Source organism: Ranitomeya imitator, chromosome 2 (genome assembly GCF_032444005.1).
Source record: "Ranitomeya imitator isolate aRanImi1 chromosome 2, aRanImi1.pri, whole genome shotgun sequence".
Classification (NCBI taxonomy): domain Eukaryota; kingdom Metazoa; phylum Chordata; class Amphibia; order Anura; family Dendrobatidae; genus Ranitomeya; species Ranitomeya imitator.
This window is the reverse complement of record NC_091283.1, coordinates 657,086,331-657,110,850: the sequence shown is the minus strand read 5'-3', so window position 1 is coordinate 657,110,850 and position 24,520 is coordinate 657,086,331. Positions and strand designations below refer to the sequence as shown.

The window sequence follows — 24,520 nt, the reverse complement described above, 5'->3', positions numbered from 1 at the left end:
GGGAAAACCCAAGCAACCAGTACACTCGCTCATCACTAGTCAGCAGCTGTCATTATATGGCAAGATAATGAGATACGATAAATGCTGGATGAAATGGTCACTATAGGTTAAAAAGTGTAAAATCTACCTGTGGAAACACACCTTGATTACTCCTGCACAAGTTCACTTTCACATTTTATTGCTTACATTGTAAGAATTTTTTAAAAAATAATTTCAAAATACAAAACTGCCTTTGTGAACACTCCCCAATCTTTTAAGTGCTCCAGTCTTTAGATGACATCTTATCACTAGTCTGTGAGTGGCATTTTTCCAAGAGAAATAGTTTATAACAAATAAAAATTTCTGAACTCACATACTGCAAGAACGTAAGACGGCAAGTTAAACAAAGGAAAACGAGCAATGCTTTAACGTATGATTCCCAGATTTTCTTTGTCTTTAGTCCTTAATGCCAGCTAACTCTTCTTCTTCTGTGGAGACTTTTGTAGGCTTGTTTCCATCCTCAGCAGCTCCAGCAGAAGAACTGCCCCCTCCAGGTTTCTTCCGTTGGTCCACCACTTCTTGTCTATTGATTTTAAAGAAATGTCCACATGCCAGCAACTTACGACAGTGATCCCTGAACCTGGGGTCCAAGAAAGCATAAAGAACTGGATTCATACAACTATTGGCATACCCCAAACAGGTAACATAAGGGTGCAGGTTGTTGAGAAAAACATGCAGAGCACAACTTAGAGGTAAAACGTCTGCATTCATGAAGACATAGATACTCTTCACAAAGTGAAAAGGGGCCCAGCATGCTCCAAATGTGACCACCAGTCCAATCATGATAGCCAATAATCTCCTTTTTCGGCTGGCTACCAGAGGCAAATGAAAGTGGCCCGAGACTCTGCGACCAATGCCCACGTAGCAGAAGAGAATTACACAGAATGGTGCTACAAAGGCCAATAGAGTGGAAGAAAATCCCAAACTAGCTTCCCAGAGGTGAGTTTGATTGCTGTACACAGATGAGTAGTCCATGAAACAAAGTGTTCTGTTCTCCCAATCGTCATCCGTCTGTCCGGTGTTCCTAAAAATGAGGGCAGGAAGGGCGAGAAGCCCAGCGCTTGCCCATGTAATGATAGTGGCCAGTGGGCTGGAGAGGGGAGAACGTGGATGACCAGGACCAGGGGAGTGGACAATTACTATGTATCTGTCCAAGCTTAGGCCTGTAAGGCAGAAGGCACTGGCATACATATTAAGCAAAACTAGGTAACCACTGAGTTTGCAGGCTAAATTGCCAAAAGGCCAGTGGTATCCCAGGGAAGCGTAGACGGCCCATAGTGGAAGTGTCACAACAAAGGCCAAATCAGCCAGTGCTAACTGCAGTATGAAGGAGTCCGTAGCCCGTGGCCTGTCTCTGCGACGGTGACTTGCCCATAACACTAATCCATTGCCAGTAATGCCCAGGAAAAAAATAAGGAGGTAGGTAGCTGGTATAAGTCCAACAGATGGTTCCCACTCATCATATTCACAGTCAGGCATCCCCAGTAGGCTTGTCACGTTGTTAGCCTCCTCATCCATCTTCTGCAGCCTTGGCTTTACAGTCCTGCTTTCTCTAGTCCTCTAATGGCATCTGACAATATACATACTCTTACTTACAGATCTCCCCTCCCATCTAAAGACACCTCCTTCAATTCCACAGGCTAGGTGAGTGTCAAGAGGATGTTTTACTCTTTCCTTAAAGCCTTTTGCCTGTTTGTGAGTTCTCCAAGTGATATGGTAACTCAATTATCACCCCCCTCATTATATCCTGGAAGGGGTGAGGGAGGAGGGGGATTCCAGTACATGAGACTTTAACAGATATCCTGTACATGAAGCTCACAGGGTCACAGATATCAATGTGCACTGACCTTCCCCTCCTAAACAGGATGACATGACAATGAGATGTTCTTCTTTGGACCATCCTGTAAGTTACAAGCAACCCATGTGTGTGGGGGGCAGGCGTGAATAAACACACATGGCGAATGCACAACACTAGACTAATGTGAACAGCTAAGGTCTCATCATCTAGGATATAATGGAAAGGGGCTGAAAACCATTCTGATGCTCCTAAAAATAATTTTGCTTCACACGTTTCTGAGAGATAGGAAAATGAGGTTGTGAAGCCTGATGGGCTATCGTCACTACAGTCTGTACAGGTTATATATGATGTATCATATACATTTATGAGACCTATTTCTAATATTGCAATTAAGAAGATTTGTAAGTGCGAGCGTCTCATCCAGTATTATGTATTAATTATGTAGTTCTATGTACACAGGCAGAGCTGCTGAGCTCACTGACTGGCTGCAGTATGGTCAACTTGACTTCAGCCCAGAAGGCATTACCAGACCCAGTCAAAGACTTGTGCTGTTTGTTGCTCCAATCTGAGAGTTTTGAGTTCCATCATAACGTCTATAAAAACTTATTTTTCATAGACGTTACATTTTTTTATGCTTCTTATTCGGTGGCCTGAGAGCCGTCTCCAACTTACACATTGTCCTTCTGGGTTACTGAACTTTCCAGGACATCCTTTTCATATTGTTCCTAAGAAAAAGTACTGGAGGTTGTTCTGCTGAGTTATTGCATGGAGCATACACTGTCTGGATATTATTATCAAGAAAACCTTCAGGTGTGTTCACACATGGCATAACTGCAGCGTTTTTTATGCATATTTTACTCAGCGTATTTCGTGCGTACAATACGCAGCACTTACTTTAACAGCAAAATTAATGAGATTTTTGAAATCTCATGCACATGTTGCTTATTTTTCCTTACATATTTTTACTATTAAAGCTGTTTGTTTTTTTTTCCAAATGTGGAACATAGCAATTGTTTCAGTGGTTTTCCCGCTGCAATTATGCCATGTGTGAACATACTTTTAAGGCCCCATCATACACATTAGATGTCAATGGGAACCCACATATATTGACGGATTCAGCCAACAGTCTAATCTGTATAAAGGCGCCGGCCGACTGATGGTAAAAAGAGATGTCGATAAAGCATGTCCATTTTTGGATTGCTGATCGATTTGTTCTGGCGGAGATAAGCGGTCAGCCGACGGGTCAGTTGGCTGCTTTCTTGGGTAAGTTGGCTCCCATATATATGAGCGCTTGGCTAAACTGGCTCTCCTGTGTATGGAAGAACAGGCTTAGATAGCTGTTGGCTGTTTGATCAGCCGAAGAATCGTTTGGCCAAAAGACATCTATTGTGTATGGCCGGTTTTATTGTTTTGTGATTTGTTGTTGAGTATGTTTTAGGCTAGTAATCATCAGTTAGCACGCAATCCGTTCACAAAAGAGTTTTGCAGACACTTTTTGTCCAGCCAAAAAAATGTTTTTTGCTTTTTTTTTAACAATGAAGTCTATGGAAAACGGATCCGTTAATTAGTCATCGATTTTCTTCCATTTGAAACTGATGCAGTGAGCAAAAAATGGATCCTTTTCAAATTAAAGTAAAGCAGATGGCAAATTAACATTTCCATTTTCCATAGACTTCGATGATTAAAAAAAAAAAACGGATCCAGTTGAAATCAGGTTTTGTTTTAAGCCGGACAAAACAAAATTATGTCTGCACAACTTTTTTGTGAACAGATTTCTGCTGGATCTGTTCTAACAGATGACTATTGGACAACAGATGACTATTGGCAAGTGAATATAGCCTTATAGTATCAGGGTGCACGGCCATGTGACAGATGTTTTCCAGACATGCCACTGGTGCCAGATTCCAGCTGTTTCTTCTTCTTTCCTCTATGGAGGGTCTGACAAGAACTGTCCACTTTATCTATGGTACTGCTGAGCTTTCTGAGAAGAGCAATTATATTTATCAGAATGTTTATATTTCAATGTCTCTGGACTACTGATATCCCACCTGAATAGGAGATAAGAAGCATTACCCGGCTGCGGTCACTAAACAATGGCCAGTGTTCACTGTTTATACTGGCATCCATCAAGCAGATAGCTGATTTGTTGGGGTGACTGGCAGGTGTCAGACCACCACCAATCTGATATTCATAGGTCATCAAGATGTTAGTCAGTTGAAAATTCCTTTAAAGTCTAATGCTGGACATAGATTGATGAACATATGGTATACTTGGATGACTGCACATGTTTTCCAGTTGCACCTTCCTAAAACATATAGGAAACTATTAGAATTTACTCAGCTTTGCATGGGTGTATTTGGTTTACCTGTTTGTTATTTGTGTGTTGCTAAAAACTCTTTGCTACTGATATTTGTGTTGGTGTTTTTATTTGCAAATACGCTGCTCAAAAAAATAAAGGGAACACTAAAATACCACATCCTAGATATCTCTGAATGAAATATTCCATTTGCAAATGTTTATTCATTGCATAGTGTAATGTGTTCAGAACAATAAAACATAACAATTATCAATTTAAATCAAAATTAATATCCCATGGAGGTCTGGATTTGAAATGTTACTCAAAATCAAAGTGGAAAATCAAATTACAGGCTGATCCAACTCCAGTGGAAATGCCTCATGACAAGGAAAAGATGCTCAATATTGTGTGTGGCCTTCACGTGCGTGTATGACCTCCCTAGTGTACAACGCCTGGGCATACTCCTGATGAGGCGGCGGATGGTCTCCTGAGGGATCTCCTCCCAGACCTGGACTAAAGCATCCTCCTGGACAGTCTGTGGTGCAAAGCGACGTTAGTGGATGGAGCCATACATGATGTCCCAGATGTGCTCAATCGGATTCAGGTAAGGGGAACGGGCGGGCCAGTCCATAGCTTCAATGCCTTCATCTTGCAGGAACTGCTGACACACTCCAGCCACATGAGGTCTGGCATTGTCCTGCATTAAGAGGAACCCAGGGCCAACTGCACCAGCATATGGTCTCACAAGGGGTCTGAGGATCTCATCTCGGTACCTAATGGCAGTCAGGTTACCGCTGGCGAGCACATGGAGGGCTGTGCGGCCCTCCAAAGAAATGCCACCCCACACCATTACTGACCCACTGCCAAACCGGTCATGCTGAAAAATGTTGCAGGCAGCAGATCGCTCTCCACTGCATCTCCAGACTCTGTCACATCTGTCACATGTGCTCAGTGTGAACCTGCTTTCATCTGTGAAGAGCACAGGGCGCCAGCGGTGAATTTGCCAATCCTGGTGTTCTGTGGCAAATGCCAAGCGTCCTGCACGGTGTTGAGCTGTGAGCACAACCTCCATCTGTGGACATCGGGCACTCAGACCATTCTCATGGAGTCATTTTCTAACCATTAGTTCAGACACATGCACATTTGTGGCCTGCTGAAGGTAATTTTGCAGGGCTCTGGCAGTGCTCCTCCTGTTCCTCCTTGCACAAAGGCAGAGGTAGCGGTCCTGCTGCTGGGTTGTTGCCCTCCTACGGCCCCCTCCACGTCTCCTGGTGTACTGGCTTGTCTCCTGGTAGCGCCCCCAGCCTCTTGACACTACGCTGACAAACACAGCAATTTCTTCTTGCCACAGCTCACATTGATGTGCCATCCTGGATGAGCTACACTACCTGAGTAACTTGTGTAGGTTGTAGAGTTCGTCTCATGCTACTACGAGTGTGAAAGCATAACCAACATTCAAAAGTGACCAAAACATCAGCCAGAAAGCATTGGTCATATGGTCTGTGGTCCCCACCTGCAGAACCATTCCTTTATTGAGGGTGTCTTGAAAATTGCCAACAATTTCCATCTGTTGTCTATTCCATTTGCACAACAGCATGTGAAATTGATTGTCAATCAGTGTTGCTTCCTAAGTGGACAGTTTGATTTCACAAAAGTTTGATTTACTTGGAGTTATATTCTGTTATTTAAGTGTTCCCTTTAATTTTTTTGAGCAGTGTATATTGGTAAAGGTACCGTCACACTAAGCGACGCTGCAGCGATACCGACAACGATGTAGATCACTGCAGCGTCGCTGTTTGGTCGCTGGAGCGCTGTCACACAGACAGCTCTCCAGCGACCAACGATGCCGGTAACCAGGGTAAACATCGGGTTACTAAGCGCAGGGCCGCGCTTAGTAACCCGATGTTTACCCTGATTACCATCGTAAAAGTAAAAAAAAAAAAAAACACTACATACTTACCTTCCGCTGTCTGTCCCCGGCGCTGTGCTTTCCTGCACTGGCTGTGAGCACAGCGGCCAGAAAGTACAGCGGTGTGCTTTCCGGCTGGCCGGCGCTCACAGCCAGTGCAGAGAAGCACAGCGCCGGGGACAGAGAGCGGAAGGTAAGTATGTAGTGTTTGTTTTTTTTACTTTTACGCTATATTGTGGACTTGAGTATTCAGTGTTTTTCCTCTGTTTTTTTCTATTCATTTTTCCGATATGTCCAATATTTTTGGCCATCAGTAACACATATGGCATGATGATATGATATAATATTTTTATCTCCAATATTTATGGCCATTTATCTTATGTGTACTGCACCTTTGAGGCTTTCTTTTAACCAGTCTATGAGTAGGAGTGAAGTTACCCCACTTATCTTTATCATGTTTGTAATAGCTATACAGTGGCATGTAAAAGTTTGGGTACCCTTGGTCAAAATTACTGTTATTGTGAACAGTTATGCAATTTGAAAATTATATAATCCCTAGAAGGTCTGAAGTTAAAGATGACACATTTCCTTTGTTTTATTTTTTTTACATAAAAGTTTTAGGTTTCAGCTCTCTTAGACATACCATTCTTGAGATATTCACCCCAAAAAGAAAACAGAATAATATAGTATTAATTTTTATTGTGTAAATTACATAAACAAGTAAGGTAAGGGTGGGGAACACCAGAAGAAAAAAATGGAGACACCACAAAGGACAAAGGATATGCACAATATATAGCTAGCTTATTCTTCGCATCTATGTGGACTTCGTTGACCTGTTTGTTGACATGTTTACAGCCCAGTTGTTCAATGGCTCCTGCCGTTCCTGCATATGGCCACTTGTCACACTCTTTATCCGACCCAACTGTGACTTCACATCCTGGTAGAATTTGGGCAGCTTATACGGATGAGATACAACACAAACCAATGGGCTTCTTGACATCATGAAATCCTCTTATAGCGTCTTCAATGGGTTTTATTACTGAGCAGTCCTTCCCTTGAGTTGTCCAAGTAGAAAGATTTTTAGCAACTCCAAAACCTCCTGGTATGATGATTGCATCAAATTCACTGACTTTTAGATTCTTAAGATTAGGGTTGAGCGAAACGGGTCGAACATTTTCAAAAGTCGCCGACTTTTGGCTAAGTCGGGGTTTCATGAAACCCGATCCGACCCCTGTGCGGGGTCGGCCATGCGGTACGCGACTTTCGCGCCAAAGTCGCGTTTCAATGACGCGAAAAGCGCCATTTCTCAGCCAATGAAGGTAAACGCAGAGTGTGGGCAGCGTGATGACATAGGTCCTGGTCCCCACCATCTTAGAGAAGGGCATTGCAGTGATTGGCTTGCTGTCTGCGACGTCACAGGGGCTATAAAGAGGCGTTCCCGCCGACCGCCATCTTACTGCTGCTGATCTGAGCTTAGGGAGAGGTTGCTGCCGCTTTGTCAGAAGCAGGGATAGCGTTAGGCAGGGTCCATTAACCACAAAACCGCTTGTGCTGCAGCGATTTGCACTGTCCAACACCACCCTCGGTGTGCAGGGACAGTGGAATTTTTTTTTTTTTTTTTTTTCCCCTCAGCGCTGTAGCTCATTGGGCTGCCCTAGAAGGCTCCCTGATAGCTGCATTGCTGTGTGTACGCCGCTGTGCAAACCAACTGCTTTTTTCAAAGCACAAATCCTCTTGTTCCTTCCTTTCTGCACAGCTATCTTTTTTGTTTGTCCACACTTTTTATTTCATTTGTGCATCAGTCCACTCCTTATTGCTGCCTGCCATACCTGGCTGAGATTACTGCAGGCAGGGAGATAGTAGCTGCCTGCCATACCTGGCTGAGATTACTGCAGGCAGGGAGATAGTAATTGTAGGACATTCCCTGTTTTTTTTTTTTTTTTTTTTTTGGTGGGAGATTAAGATTGGCAATTTGGCATTTCTGCTAGAGTGCCATCCCTGTGTGTGCCATCTCTCTCACATAGTGGGCCATAGAAAGCCTTTTCATTTTTCTGTATTTTTTTTTGTGGGGTGTATAAATTCTCCCTGATAAAAATACAGTGGGAGATTAATATTGGCCTTTGGGCTTGTGTGCCAGTCCTGAGTGTGCCATCTCTCTCACAAATAGTGGGCCATAGAAAGCCTATTTATTTTTTTTTTTGGTTTTATAAATTCTCCCTGAAAAAAAGGGAGATTAATATTGGCCTCTGGGCTTGTGTGCCAGTCCTGAGCGTGCCATCTGTGCCAGCCCTGAGCGTGCCATCTCTCTCACAAATAGTGGGCCATAGAAAGCCTATTTAATTTTTTTTTTTGTTTTATAAATTTTCCCTGAAAAAAGGGAGATTAATATTGGCCTCTGGGCTTGTGTGCCAGTTGTGAGCGTGCCATCTGTGCCAGTCCTGAGCGTGCCATCTCTCTCACAAATAGTGGGCCATAGAAAGCCTATTTAAATATTTTTTTGGTTTTATAAATTCTCCCAGAAAAAAAGGGAGATTAATATTGGCCTCTGGGCTTCTGTGCCAGTCCTGAGCGTGCCATCTGTGCCAGTCCTGAGCGTCCCATCTCTCTCACAAATAGTGGGCCATAGAAAGCCTATTTTATTTTTTTTTTGGGTTTTAGAAATTCTCCCTGAAAAAAGGGAGATTAATATTGGCCTCTGGGCTTGTGTGCCAGTTGTGAGCGTGCCATCTGTGCCAGTCCTGAGCGTGCCATCTCTCTCACAAATAGTGGGCCATAGAAAGCCTATTTAAATATTTTTTTGGTTTTATAAATTCTCCCAGAAAAAAAGGGAGATTAATATTGGCCTCTGGGCTTCTGTGCCAGTCCTGAGCGTGCCATCTGTGCCAGTCCTGAGCGTCCCATCTCTCTCACAAATAGTGGGCCATAGAAAGCCTATTTTATTTTTTTTTTGGGTTTTAGAAATTCTCCCTGAAAAAAGGGAGATTAATATTGGCCTCTGGGCTTGTGTGCCAGTTGTGAGCGTGCCATCTGTGCCAGTCCTGAGCGTGCCATCTCTCTCACAAATAGTGGGCCATAGAAAGCCTATTTAAATATTTTTTTGGTTTTATAAATTCTCCCAGAAAAAAAGGGAGATTAATATTGCCCTTTGGGCTTCTGTGCCAGTCCTGAGCGTGCCATCTGTGCCAGTCCTGAGCGTCCCATCTCTCTCACAAATAGTGGGCCATAGAAAGCCTATTTTATTTTTTTTTTGGGTTTTAGAAATTCTCCCTGAAAAAAGGGAGATTAATATTGGCCTCTGGGCTTGTGTGCCAGTTGTGAGCGTGCCATCTGTGCCAGTCCTGAGCGTGCCATCTCTCTCACAAATAGTGGGCCATAGAAAGCCTATTTAAATATTTTTTTGGTTTTATAAATTCTCCCAGAAAAAAAGGGAGATTAATATTGGCCTCTGGGCTTCTGTGCCAGTCCTGAGCGTGCCATCTGTGCCAGTCCTGAGCGTCCCATCTCTCTCACAAATAGTGGGCCATAGAAAGCCTATTTTATTTTTTTTTTGGGTTTCAGAAATTCTCCATGGAAAAAAAAAGGGAGATTAATATTGCCCTTTGGGCTTGTGTGCCAGTACTAAGCGTTCCATCTCTCTCTCTCTCTCAGTCAGTGGGCCATAGAACGCATATTTTTGGTTTTATTTGTTTTCTAAATTCTCCCTGAAAAAATCATTTTATTTTATTTGGTTTCTAAATTCTTCCTGATAAAATCATATTTTTTTTATTATTTTTATTTCTAAAGTCTCCCTGAAAAAAAAAAAAAAAAAACAACCAAAAAAACAGTGGGAGATTAATATTGGCCTTTCTGCTTGTGTGCCAGTCTTGACTCCTGGGTGTGCCATCTCTCTCTCTCTCTCTCTCTCTCTCTCTCTCTCTCTCCAATTGTGGTCCATAGAAAGCCTATATTTTTTTTCCTTGATTTGGGTTCTAAAATCTACCAGAGAAAATAACTACATCAATCATTGGTAGAAAAATATTGGCCTCTGGGTTTGTGTGCCACTCCTGACTCCTGTGTGCGTCATCTCTCAGTCAGTGGGCCATAGAACGCCTATTTTTGGTTTTATTTGTTTTCTAAATTCTCCCTGAAAAAATTATTTTATTTTATTTGGTTTCTAAATTCTTCCTGATAAAATCATATTTTTTTTATTATTTTTTTTTCTAAAGTCTCCCTGAAAAAAAAAAAAAAAAACAGTGGGAGATTAATATTGGCCTTTCTGCTTGTGTGCCAGTCTTGACTCCTGGGTGCGTCATCTCTCAGTCAGTGGGCCATAGAACGCCTATTTTTGGTTTTATTTGTTTTATAAATTCTCCCTGAAAAAATCATTTTATTTTATTTGGTTTCTAAATTCTTCCTGATAAAATCATATTTTTTTTATTATTTTTTTTTCTAAAGTCTCCCTGAAAAAAAAAAAAAAAAAACAACCAAAAAAAACAGTGGGAGATTAATATTGGCCTTTCTGCTTGTGTGCCAGTCTTGACTCCTGGGTGCGTCATCTCTCAGTCAGTGGGCCATAGAACGCCTATTTTTGGTTTTATTTGTTTTATAAATTCTCCCTGAAAAAATCATTTTATTTTATTTGGTTTCTAAATTCTTCCTGATAAAATCATATTTTTTTTATTATTTTTTTTTCTAAAGTCTCCCTGAAAAAAAAAAAAAAAAAAACAACCAAAAAAAACAGTGGGAGATTAATATTGGCCTTTCTGCTTGTGTGCCAGTCTTGACTCCTGGGTGTGCCATCTCTCTCTCTCTCTCTCTCCAATTGTGGTCCATAGAAAGCCTACATTTTTTTTCCTTGATTTGGGTTCCAAAATCTACCAGAGAAAATAACTCCATCAATCATTGGTAGAAAAATATTGGCCTCTGGGCTTGTGTGCCACTCCTGATTCCTGTGTGCGTCATCTCTCACTCAGTGGCCCATAGAAAGCATATAGTTTGTTACATTTGTTTTCTAAATTCTCCCTGCAAAAATCTATTTTTTTTTTTTGGGGGGGTTTCTAAAGTGTTCCTGAAAAAAATAAAAATAAAAAAAAAATAATAGTGTGACATTAATATTAACATTTGTGCTTCAGTGACAGTCCTGCGTGTGGGGCATCTCTCTAATTTGCAGCCACCAAAAAAAGAGTGTGTAACATTGGGCCTGATTTTCGCTGTGGTCTCACCAACCTGTAAAGGGGTAGCTAAATCATACTGAAGTTATAGCTCACCGTGTAAGTTGTGTGACTGCAACAAATAACGTTAGTTTGGTTACGTTTTTAAAACAATGAGGAAGTCTAGTGGAAGAGGTCGTGGCCGGGGGCGTTCATTGTCAGCTGGTAATGAGGGTAGTGGTAGTGGTGGAGCATCAGGTGGTCGTGGGGGAAAAAATATTGCACCTAAGTCTGGAGCTGTGGAGCCAGGTTCGTCGTCCGGCTACACAAGGCCTCGAACGCTCCCTTTTCTGGGATTAGGAAAACCGCTTTTAAAGCCGGAGCAGCAAGAGCAAGTTTTGGCTTATCTTGCTGACTCAGCCTCTAGCTCTTTTGCCTCATCTCGTGAAACTGGTAAAAGTAAAAGCAGCGCGTCGTTAGTGGATGTTCACGGTCAGGGACAAGTCACTTCCTTGTCCTCTTCAGCAAAAACAACAACAGAGAAGAATGCAGCAGGCGACACAACGGGTTACTCCATGGAGCTCTTTACACATACCGTCCCTGGCTTAGAAAGTGAAGCAGTTAACAGTCCATGCCCATTACAAATTGAATCTGACATGGAGTGCACTGACGCACAGCCACAGCCAGACTACTATGCTGGTCCTTTGACTCAGACCACAACATTGCCCTCGCAGGGTGCTGATCAAGAATCAGACCCTGATGAGACTATGTTGCCCCATCACGAACGCTATACCACCGAACGACACGGTGACACAGACGAAGTTGCGCAGGAGGTACAAGAAGAGTTATTAGATGACCCAGTTCTTGACCCCGATTGGCAGCCATTGGGGGAACAGGGTGCAGGCGGCAGCAGTTCTGAAGCAGAGGAGGAGGAGGGGCCGCAGCAGGCATCAACATCGCCACAGGTTCCATCTGCCGGGCCCGTATCTTGCCCAAAACGCGTGGCAAAGCCAAAACCTGGTGGAGGACAGCGTGGCCATCCGGTTAAAGCTCAGTCTGCAATGCCTGAAAAGGTATCCGATGCTAGAAAGAGTGCAGTCTGGCATTTTTTTAAACAACATCCAATTGATCAGCGCAAAGTCATCTGTCAAAAATGTTCTACTTCCTTAAGCAGAGGTCAGAATCTGAAAAGTCTCAATACTAGTTGCATGCATAGACATTTAACCACCATGCATTTGAAAGCTTGGACTAACTACCAAACGTCCCTTAAGGTTGTTGCACCCTCGGCCAATGAAGCTAGTCATCAACGCAACATCCCTTCCGGCAGTGTAGGACCACCATTTAGCGCACCACCTGCTGTATCTGTGCAGGTATCTTTGCCAGGCCAAAGCAGTCAGGGTCAGGGAATCACCAGTTTCGTAGTAGGAAACACTGCATCTAGGGCACCGGCGGCAACAATACCATCTCCCACCGTCTCTCAGTCTGCCATGTCCACCGGCACCCCCGCTAGTTCCACGATCTCCAGCTCTCCAGTCCAGCTCACCCTACATGAGACTATGGTTAGAAAAAGGAAATACTTAGCCTCGCATCCGCGTACACAGGGTTTGAACGCCCACATAGCTAGACTAATCTCGTTAGAGATGATGCCCTACCGGTTAGTTGAAAGCGAAGCTTTCAAAGACCTGATGGACTACGCTGTACCACGCTACGAGCTACCCAGTCGACACTTTTTTTCCAGAAAAGCCATCCCAGCCCTCCACCAGCATGTTAAAGAGCGCATCGTCCATGCACTCAGGCAATCTGTGAGCACAAAGGTGCACCTGACAACAGATGCATGGACCAGTAGGCATGGCCAGGGACGTTACGTGTCCATCACGGCACACTGGGTAAATGTGGTGGATTCAGGGTCCACAGGGGACAGCAAGTTTGGGACAGTTCTGCCTAGCCCACGGTCTAGTAAACAGTTGTCTGTAGCCGTTCGCACCCCCTCCTCCTCCTCCTCCTCGTCCTCCTGCAGAAGCAAGAGCTCGTCCACAGACCGCAGTCGCACAAACACTCCATCCGCACCTGCCACTGTTGCACACCAGGTCTCCCATTATGGGGCAGCTACTGGCATACGTCAGCAGGCTGTATTGGCTATGAAGTGTTTGGGCGACAATAGACACACCGCGGAAGTTCTGTCCGAGTTCTTGCAGCAAGAAACGCAGTCGTGGCTGGGCACTGTAGATCTTGAGGCAGGCAAGGTAGTGAGTGATAACGGAAGGAATTTCATGGCTGCCATCTCCCTTTCCCAACTGAAACACATTCCTTGCCTGGCTCACACCTTAAACCTGGTGGTGCAGTGCTTCCTGAAAAGTTATCCGGGGTTATCCGACCTGCTCCTCAAAGTGCGTGGACTTTGCGCACATATCCGCCGTTCGCCTGTACACTCCAGCCGTATGCAGACCTATCAGCGTTCTTTGAACCTTCCCCAGCATCGCCTAATCATAGACGTTGCAACAAGGTGGAACTCAACACTGCACATGCTTCAGAGACTGTGCGAACAGAGGCGGGCTGTTATGTTTTTGTGGGAGGATACACATACACGGGCAGGCAGTAGGATGGCAGACATGGAGTTGTCAGGTGTGCAGTGGTCGAAGATTCAAGACATGTGTCAAGTCCTTCAGTGTTTTGAGGAATGCACACGGCTGGTTAGTGCAGACAACGCCATAATAAGCATGAGCATCCCCCTAATGCGTCTGCTGATGCAAAGTTTGACGCACATAAAGGATCAGGCGTCTGCACCAGAGGAAGAGGAAAGCCTTGATGACAGTCAGCGATTGTCTGGTCAGGGCAGTGTACATGACGAGGTACCGGGCGAAGAGGAGGTGGAGGATGAGGAGGATGATGGGGATGAGTATATTTTTAATGAGGAAGCTTTCCCGGGGGCACGGGAAATTGGTGGCGTGGCAAGGCCGGGTTCTGGTTTTTTGAGGGACACAAGTGACGTAGATTTGCCTGCAACTGCCCCTCAACCAAGCACAACCGCAGATTTGACAACGGGAACTTTGGCCCACATGGCGGATTATGCCTTGCGTATCCTCAAAAGGGACACACGCATTACAAAAATGATGAACGATGACGATTACTGGTTGGCCTGCCTCCTTGATCCTCGCTATAAAGGCAAATTGCAAAATATTATGCCACATGAGAACTTGGAACTAATATTAGCAACAAAACAATCAACTCTTGTTGACCGTTTGCTTCTGGCATTCCCTGCACACAGCGCCCGTGATCGTTCTCACACGAGCTCCAGGGGCCAGCAGACCAGAGGTGTTAGAGGGGCAGAAATCAGAAGTGGCGTTGGACAGAGGGGTTTTCTGACCAGGTTGTGGAGTGATTTTTCTATGACCGCAGACAGGACAGGTACTGCAGCATCAATTCAAAGTGACAGGAGACAACATTTGTCCAGTATGGTTACAAACTATTTTTCATCCCTTATCGACGTTCTCCCTCAACCGTCATTCCCATTTGATTACTGGGCATCCAAATTAGACACCTGGCCAGAATTGGCAGAATATGCATTGCAGGAGCTTGCTTGCCCGGCAGCTAGTGTCCTATCAGAAAGAGTATTCAGTGCTGCAGGTTCAATACTAACAGAAAAAAGGACTCGTCTGGCTACCCAAAATGTAGATGATCTAACCTTCATTAAAATGAACCACAACTGGATTTCAAAATCTTTTGCCCCACCCTGCCCGGCTGACACCTAGCTTTCCTATGAAAAGGTCTTGCCTGTGGACTATTCTGAATGACTTTTCCAATCTCGTAATTTTCTTCACCTGATTGTCCAGCATACGACATGTTTCCACCTCACGAAATGGCCAAACTCCCCACACGGGGCCGTGCTATCGCCACTTTGCGCTTGGACCCTTGAGAGTGCTGTTTGTCTGAAGAGGTGGGTGTGGCCGCTTTTGGTCGACGGCACTGCCACTGGGTCCCTCATAGTACAATAAAGTGTCTCTGGCGGTGGTGGTGCGCACCCAACGTCAGACACACCGTTGTAATATGAGGGGCCCTGTGCCTGTACCGCCGGCCACAAGACAGTTCCCCCCCCCAGCTCAAACAGTGCTCTACCACTAGCAAAATTATCTCTCACAGCTTCACCAATGTGTAGTCTAGCCGCTGACATCCTTCAATGCCTGGCACTGACAATACCATTGTTTTGACATTTTTGTTATGTTAGGCCTTCGAAGCCTGTCTGCGGTCCCTTCTTTCTACAACTACTACACTGACCAGGCCACTGCTGGCCGTGTTACCCTGGAACCAATTTAAAAGTGCCTACAGTCAGCCCAATTTTGTTATGTTAGGCCTTCGAAGACTGTCTGCCGTCACTCCTTCCACTAGACTTCCACTGACCATACACTGCTGCCCATGTACCCCTGGAACCAATTTAAAGTGCCTACAGCCAGCCCAATTTTGTTATGTTAGGCCTTCGAAGCCTGTCTGCGGTCACTCCTTCCACTAGACTTCCACTGACCAGACCACTGCTGCCCGTGTACCCCTGGAACCAATTTAAAAGTGCCTACAGCCAGCCCAAGTTTGTTATGTTAGGCCTTGGAAGCCTGTCTGCGGTCACTCCTTCCACTAGACTTCCACTGACCAGACCACTGCTGCCCGTGTACCCCTGGAACCAATTTAAAAGTGCCTACAGCCAGCCCAAGTTTGTTATGTTAGGCCTTGGAAGCCTGTCTGCGGTCACTCCTTCCACTAGACTTCCACTGACCAGACCACTGCTGCCCGTGTACCCCTGGAACCAATTTAAAAGTGCCTACAGCCAGCCCAAGTTTGTTATGTTAGGCCTTGGAAGCCTGTCTGCGGTCACTCCTTCCACTAGACTTCCACTGACCAGACCACTGCTGCCCGTGTACCCCTGGAACCAATTTAAAAGTGCCTACAGCCAGCCCAAGTTTGTTATGTTAGGCCTTGGAAGCCTGTCTGCGGTCACTCCTTCCACTAGACTTCCACTGACCAGACCACTGCTGCCCGTGTACCCCTGGAACCAATTTAAAAGTGCCTACAGCCAGCCCAAGTTTGTTATGTTAGGCCTTGGAAGCCTGTCTGCGGTCACTCCTTCCACTAGACTTCCACTGACCAGACCACTGCTGCCCGTGTACCCCTGGAACCAATTTAAAAGTGCCTACAGCCAGCCCAAGTTTGTTATGTTAGGCCTTGGAAGCCTGTCTGCGGTCACTCCTTCCACTAGACTTCCACTGACCAGACCACTGCTGCCCGTGTACCCCTGGAACCAATTTAAAAGTGCCTACAGCCAGCCCAAGTTTGTTATGTTAGGCCTTCTAAGCCTGTCTGCGGTCCATTCTTTCAACTACTACTACACTGACCAGGTCACTGCTGCCCGTGTACCCCTGGAACCAATTTAAAATTGCCTACAGCCAGCCCAATTTTTTTATTTTAGGCCTTCGATGCCTGTCTGCGGTCCATTCTTTCAACTACTACTACACTGACCAGGTCACTGCTGCCCGTGTACCCCTGGAACCAATTTAAAATTGCCTACAGCCAGCCCAATTTTTTTATTTTAGGCCTTCGATGCCTGTCTGCGGTCCATTCTTTCAACTACTACTACACTGACCAGGTCACTGCTGTCCGTGTACCCCTGGAACCAATTTAAAATTGCCTACAGCCATGTGTTATTATTTTAGGCCTTCGATGCCTGTCTGCGGTCACTCCTTCCACTAGACTTCCACTGACCAGACCACTGCTGCCCGTGTACCCCTGGAACCAATTTAAAAGTGCCTACAGCCAGCCCAAGTTTGTTATGTTAGGCCTTCGATGCCTGTCTGCGGTCACTCCTTCCACTAGGCCTCCACTGACCACACCACTGCTGCCCGTGTACCCCTGGAACCAATTTAAAATTGCCTACAGCCAGCCCAATTTTTTTATTTTAGGCCTTCGATGCCTGTCTGCGGTCCATTCTTTCAACTACTACTACACTGACCAGGTCACTGCTGCCCGTGTACCCCTGGAACCAATTTAAAATTGCCTACAGCCATGTGTTATTATTTTAGGCCTTCGATGCCTGTCTGCGGTCACTCCTTCCACTAGGCCTCCACTGACCACACCACTGCTGCCCGTGTACCCCTGGAACCAATTTAAAATTGCCTACAGCCAGCCCAATTTTTTTATTTTAGGCCTTCGATGCCTGTCTGCGGTCCATTCTTTCAACTACTACTACACTGACCAGGTCACTGCTGTCCGTGTACCCCTGGAACCAATTTAAAATTGCCTACAGCCATGTGTTATTATTTTAGGCCTTCGATGCCTGTCTGCGGTCACTCCTTCCACTAGACTTCCACTGACCAGACCACTGCTGCCCGTGTACCCCTGGAACCAATTTAAAAGTGCCTACAGCCAGCCCAAGTTTGTTATGTTAGGCCTTCGATGCCTGTCTGCGGTCACTCCTTCCACTAGGCCTCCACTGACCACACCACTGCTGCCCGTGTACCCCTGGAACCAATTTAAAATTGCCTACAGCCAGCCCAATTTTTTTATTTTAGGCCTTCGATGCCTGTCTGCGGTCCATTCTTTCAACTACTACTACACTGACCAGGTCACTGCTGCCCGTGTACCCCTGGAACCAATTTAAAATTGCCTACAGCCATGTGTTATTATTTTAGGCCTTCGATGCCTGTCTGCGGTCACTCCTTCCACTAGGCCTCCACTGACCACACCACTGCTGTCCGTGTACCCCTGGAACCAATTTAAAATTGCCTACAGCCATGTGTTATTATTTTAGGCCTTCGATGCCTGTCTGCGGTCCATTCTTTCAACTACTACTACACTGACCAGGGCACTGCTGGCCGTGTACCCCTGGAACCAACATCAGAAAATATAAAAATAAGTATTTTGCTTATAAAAAAGAAAATACTGGTGAGATATCAAATGCAGACATTTTAACATTAAAAACAAACACACAACTCTAATCTGGTACAGTACTAAAAATGGCCACCAGCTACAATTACTTTCTCCTGCAAGTAGTTAACTGAAAGTTTTTTTAAATTGAAAACACACATATGGCATCCACCGAGTGTTGTCCTGTCGCGTCTTCTTTATATTATTGCCGAGAAGATGCAAAATAATGAAAATAATAAAATCATTAATTACCAAAATAATAGAGAAAGTCAACACCACATTGCAAATAAACATTCATTCCAAATAAAGAAGCAGGGCGCGTCCGAGGGTGAGTATATACCTAATAAGAATATAATCACCCTCGGACGCGCAATGCTTATTTCCAACAGCCTTCCTTCCTAAGAATCAGCCCTTCCGTCGTGTAGAGAGACGTTGTGTTACACTCCAAGGTGTTCCCCAGGTTGCCTTTCCTGAGCTTCGATCTTCCGGCTCTCGTTTAGTAGTTCTTGGAAACTACTCTGCATTAGGCCTTCAAATTGGGTATGGGGTGTAGAGAGATGGTGTGTTCCACTCCAAGGTGTTCCCCAGGTTGCCTTTCCTGAGCTTCGATCTTCCGGCTCTCGTTTAGTAGTTGTTGGAAACTACGCTGCATTAGGCCTTCAAATTGGGTATGGGGTGTAGCGAGAGGGTGTGTTACACTCCAAGGTGTTCCCCAGGTTGCCTTTCCTGAGCTTCGATCTTCCGGCTCTCGTTTAGTAGTTCTTGGAAACTACACTGCATTAGGCCTTCAAATTGGGTATGGGGTGTAGAGAGAGGGTGTGTTACACTCCAAGGTGTTCCCCAGGTTGCCTTTCCTGAGCTTCGATATTCCGGCTCTCGTTTAGTAGTTGTCGGAAACTACGCTGCATTAGGCCTACAAATTGGGTATGGGGCGTAGAGAGAGGGTGTGTTACACTCCAAGGTGTTCCCCAGGTTGCCTTTCCTGAGCTTCGATATTCCGGCTCTCGTTTAGTAGTTGTCGGAAACTACGCTGCATTAGGCCTACAAATTGGGTATGGGGCGTAGAGAGAGGGTGTGTTACACTCCAAGGTGTTCCCCAGGTTGCCTTTCCTGAGCTTCGATATTCCGGCTCTCGTTTAGTAGTTGTCGGAAACTACGCTGCATTAGGCCTACAAATTGGGTATGGGGTGTAGAGAGAGGGTGTGTTACACTCCAAGGTGTTCCCCAGGTTGCCTTTCCTGAGCTTCGATCTTCATGCTCTCGTTTAGTAGTTGTCGGAAACTACGCTGCATTAGGCCTACAAATTGGGTATGGGGTGTAGAGAGAGGGTTTGTTACACTCCAAGGTGTTCCCCAGGTTGCCTTTCCTGAGCTTCGATCTTCCGGCTCTCGTTTAGTAGTTGTTGGAAACTACGCTGCATTAGGCCTTCAAATTGGGTATGGGGTGTAGCGAGAGGGTGTGTTACACTCCAAGGTGTTCCCCAGGTTGCCTTTCCTGAGCTTCGATCTTCCGGCTCTCGTTTAGTAGTTGTTGGAAACTACGCTGCATTAGGCCTTCAAATTGGGTATGGGGTGTAGCGAGAGGGTGTGTTACACTCCAAGGTGTTCCCCAGGTTGCCTTTCCTGAGCTTCGATCTTCCGGCTCTCGTTTAGTAGTTCTTGGAAACTACACTGCATTAGGCCTTCAAATTGGGTATGGGGTGTAGAGAGAGGGTGTGTTACACTCTAAGGTGTTCCCCAGGTTTCCTTGCCATTGCTTCGGTCTTCCGACTCTCGTTTAGTAGTTGTAGAAAAGTACACTGCATTAGGCCATACAAAATGGGTATGGGGTGGAGAGAGATGGTGTGTTACACTCCAAGGTGTTCCCCAGGTTGCCTTTCCTGAGCTTCTATCTTCAGGCTCTCATTAAATTGTGGTTAAATGGAACAACTGCATTTGGCGTACTAGTTGGTTTGGGGCCTACTATCGGTGTCTGCCACTCCTTGCTGTTCTCCTCCACTGAACAAAGCTGTGCCGCCTGTTTACTACGGTTGCCAATTTTGAACTGCATTTCGACTACTTACTGATTTGGCCCTACTCTCTGTGTCAGCCTCTCATTCCAGTTGTCCTCCACTGCAATGCCCCCTGGTTATTCCTGTGTTACCAATTTTGAACTGCATTTAGCCCACTTTCTTCTTTGGGCCTATATCTGTGTTTCCACTTCATCGTGCCCATTGCCCAGCCAGTGATAGATGAGTCTGCTGGTACATTGACCCATAACGCAACATTCCCCGTGCACGCTACACAACAACATTGTGACCCTGCTGAAAGTCAGGTTGCTCTTCCCGCATACCATACCACCTTACACGGGGACAAAGAGGAAGGTGCAGATGAAAGTGCAGGTTCCTTCATCAGGTGGGGGGAGGAATACTAGTTGGCGACGTCACTGGCACAGGGCCTCTCATAGTACGCAAAAGTGTTGCTGCCGGTGGGAGGCGCCCCCGCCGTGCAAACACACCGCTGTACTTTGAGGGGCCCTGTGCCAGTGCCAATGCCAACGAGTGGGCCCCCCCTGCTTGCTCAGGTTCACAGCACTTGCAAAGTTGAAATACTTACCTCTCCCTGCTCCACTGCCGTGACGTGGTCCAGATTTCCTGGGCCCACTAATTACTTGAACCAGCCCTACCCCCCACAACTTTAGCCAAATGACCCCCAATTTCAAATGCCTTCCAATTATTATAAGGTAAATTACGCTTGACAAGCTTCATTAAGAAGAATGGATGGTTTTGACATTAAAATGGCCACTCTAGGTGTTTTCCTGGCCCCCACTCACTGCCGACTATGCTGCCCCATTGACTTGCATTGGGTTTCGTGTTTCGGTCGATCCCGACTTTACGTCATAATCGGCCGATTTCACTCGACCCGACTTTGGACATAGTCGGGTTTCGCAAAACCCGGCTCGACTCTAAAAAGGTCAAGGTCGCTCAACTCTACTTAAGATCTTTTACGTTTCCTCTTGCAATGCGAGCACTCTCTGTTAGCACATTTCGTTTCTCCTCGGAGGGTTGGCCTTTTACATGGTCCACCACGTGCATCTGGTCTATGTTAGGCGCAAATGCAACATACTGTGCCCCATCTCTGCTCAGGTGGACAAACACTGCATAGTACTCGTGGATCTCACTGCCATCATACACCCCACAGCCACAGAGGATCACGGCCACCTGCTTGCTCATGGTGAATACAGGTGAATGCAGACCTCAGGGAGATCAGGAGCAGAAGAGTCCAGATAATTAGACCAGATTACCCAAGTCACAGTTGGGTCGGGTAAAGAATGTGACAAGTGGCCATATGCAGGAACGGCAGGAGCCATTGAACAGCTGGGCTGTAAACATGTCAACAAACAGGTCAACGAAGTCCACATAGATGCAAAGAATAAGCTGGTCACGACGTGCGCCTTCATGAGTAACAGCTCGCTACACGAGATATTTGATGGCATTGGACAATATATAGCTAGCAGGTAGCAGCAAAAAGATGAGGATTGTTGAATAAACAATAAAGTGCCTATGTGCAAAGTTGTAAACATGCAGCCTGATGGTATCAGAATATATAGGAAGCAACAACAAAATGAGGTATGTTAGATAAACAATAAAGTGCCTATATGCGAAATTGCAAACATGCGGCCTGATAGTATCAGCATATGTTTATGTAAAGTTAATGTCTAGTTGCTTCAAGGATAGAGAAATGCAAGGTAATAGGTAAGTGCAGGTATATGGAAGAAAATGGGGGCAAAAAGGTAAAGTGCCTGTGCTGAAAGTGGCAGGAAATGATCAGCCACATATACAAAGATCACTCATAACAGAGACATGATGCAAACAACTGAAAAGATAATAATAGGTGCTGGAAGTTGCAAACATGCAGATTGAGCTGCAGGTAACCGCCAGGTACTACTCCTGGGCAGAACCCAGTACTGCAGCTGCTGACCCCAGGTGTCAGGTTTGCTGATACTGAAAGGTAGAGGCGTAGCCAGAGTTTTGGTTCAGGGGGGGCGAAGCTTCTGAGTGGGCCACTAACCAGGTAACCTTGATTACAACTCGGTGACACCCCCTAATAGTGGAGGAGAACCTCAGCAGGTGACCGCGCTGTTACTGAAGATAATCTCTAAATAAAGACGAACATTGATATTACCGCCATATGGTCAGTGGTAGATACCAGCCCTACAGAACATATAAGAGATCACAGCACAGTTACAGATAATGACTTACCGCTGACATTCTTTCTGATGGAATCGTTCATTTTTCCTGTCTTTTCCATCTGGCCCAGACCGACATGACAACTTCTTCCAGCCACGACTCACCTGCAGAGAATACAACAAAGACACTTTTCACTTCTCACATTCCAGCTATCACCATCTATTCCGAACCTTCACAAACTCCTCATCCTGCTGATACCCCAATACTGAGCTGCTGCTGCCGTATGTGTCTCTATTACTGCTCCTGCTGTGTGGTTCTCTGTGCCCTCTAAATTCTAAAGCAACCCTCTATAATATAGTAATGCCGGGCGGAAGTGCCCTAGAAAACACTGCCCATATTTTGCCCCCTAGAAAGTAATAATGCCCTGTGTGCCCTTTTGACAGTCACAGTAACCTCAGTTCCCCTATAACAATAAGTGCCCACTTTACATTTAATAAAGTCCCGAGTCTGCCCCCCTGTACAGCTGCCCTATACACGGTATAATGCCTCCTCACTGTATAGTATCACCCACACAGTATACTGACCCCTTAGTAGCCTCCAAACTGTTTGATGGCTCCAACACTGTATGATGGCCCCTTCACTGTAATCCTCACACTGTATGATGGCCCCATAGATAACGTCCATATAGTATAATGTGCCAGATAGTCCTCAATATAGCATTAGGCAGCACCCCTACAGGCAGACCCTGTAGCATAAGACAGTACCCCCATAGGCAGACCCTGTAGTATAAGGCAGCACCCCTATAGGCAGACCTTGTAGTTTAAGGCAGCACCCCTATAGGCAGACCCTGTAGTATAAGGCAGCACACCATAGGCAGACCCTGTAGTATAAGACAGCACCCCTATAGGCAAACCTTGTAGTATAAGCCAGTACCCCTATAGGCAGACCCTGTAGTATAAGACAGTACCCCATAGGCAGATCCTGCAGTATAAAGCAGCACCCCCATAGGCAGACCCTGTAGTATAAGGCAACACCCCAATTAGCACACCCTGTAGTATAAGACTGTACCCCTGTAGGCAGACCCTGTAGTATAAGACAGTACCCCTATAGGCAGACCCTGCAGTATAAGGCAGCACCTCCATAGGCAGACCCTGTAGTATAAGGCAGAACCCCCATAGGCAGACCCTGTAGTATAAGACAGTGGATCCGCAGGCAAATCCCCAACGTGCGCACATACCCTAATAAGTTTTGACTCCTCTACAAACACGGATTCAGGCTTAATTCAGATACACCTGTCTAGGATACAGGGTTTGGCTGCACACCAAACTGGGGACAATGTTCAGGCTCTGTCCGCTCACACACCAGGGGACGAGATTCAGGCTCTGGCTACTTTGGGACCAGGGGCCGAGGTTCAGGCACTGGCCTCTGTGGGACCAGCGGACAAACTTCAGGCCCTGGGAGCTCTGGGTCCAAGGGACTTCAAGAACAGGACTGGCTGCACCGGGACCATGGGACCTCTCAACTCACTAGTAGTACAAGTTACTCACTAATAATTCTATGCATTGCTTGGTGACTCTCTAAGGGAGAGGGAGTCTTTTATACAGGATGACTCTAAGCAATTGGCTGGAAACCATCTTGCAGGTGTACTAATTATATTAAATGCCTCTCAGCAACAAGCTGAGGGCACTTGGCATACTGGTGCACTGCCCCTTTAAAAACGGGGAGCATGTACTAGGTGAACTGCAAGTACTGCGGTGCGCACGTGTGAACAGGTTTCGGGATGCAGTGACAGACAGGAGACAGAGCAAGGGTTAACAATTTTAATTTACACTGTAGTACTCCAAGCAGGGAGGTAAAAGGTTAACAGAGTATAGGTAAACAGTTCAAAAATAAGGATAATATGCAGGGGTTTAAGAACAGTAAAAAAAAAAAGGTGTTGACAGTTCTTGGGGGTTTATCATGACGTAGTTGTCCCGGAGCAGGAGATGGCACCAGCCACGGCTGGTGAAGCGCTTGTCCAATACGATCTGGCCGGTAACGATGATCTGTCTTCTGGCGGCAGCGGTCGGTCTCCACTAAATTCCGCTGAGTCAATATACTGATGTAGCTGAAGGAGTGGGAGCCACTGCACTGTCCGAACCCGTCGTGGCCCAGAGGATATACACTGGTGAGTCGGAGCGCAGACGGCAGTCCTACGCCCGGTCTTGCTCTGGCAGCACGAACGCAGCAATCGCTAGGCCGGTACGTTCAGCACCTGACTTTATTGTGACCAACA

General features: G+C 45.8%; 2 protein-coding genes across 2 annotated transcripts; both read right to left on the bottom strand.

Moving 5' to 3' along the window:
• Positions 1 to 236: 236 nt before the first annotated feature.
• On the bottom strand, positions 237 to 1,714 carry LOC138667668 (apelin receptor A-like). Its single transcript, XM_069755791.1, has one exon. The coding sequence runs from the start codon at positions 1,555 to 1,557 to the stop codon at positions 436 to 438; it is 1,122 nt and encodes a 373-aa protein (XP_069611892.1). The 5' UTR covers positions 1,558 to 1,714; the 3' UTR covers positions 237 to 435.
• Positions 1,715 to 6,846: 5,132 nt separating this feature from the next.
• LOC138666786 (putative glutamine amidotransferase-like class 1 domain-containing protein 3B, mitochondrial) lies at positions 6,847 to 21,322 on the bottom strand. The gene is made up of 2 exons (XM_069754960.1): positions 21,050 to 21,322; positions 6,847 to 7,239 (listed from the first exon to the last, which is right to left on the bottom strand). The coding sequence occupies exons 1-2, from the start codon at positions 21,286 to 21,288 to the stop codon at positions 6,999 to 7,001; spliced, it is 480 nt and encodes a 159-aa protein (XP_069611061.1). The 5' UTR covers positions 21,289 to 21,322; the 3' UTR covers positions 6,847 to 6,998.
• Between the last annotated feature and the right edge of the window lie 3,198 nt (positions 21,323 to 24,520).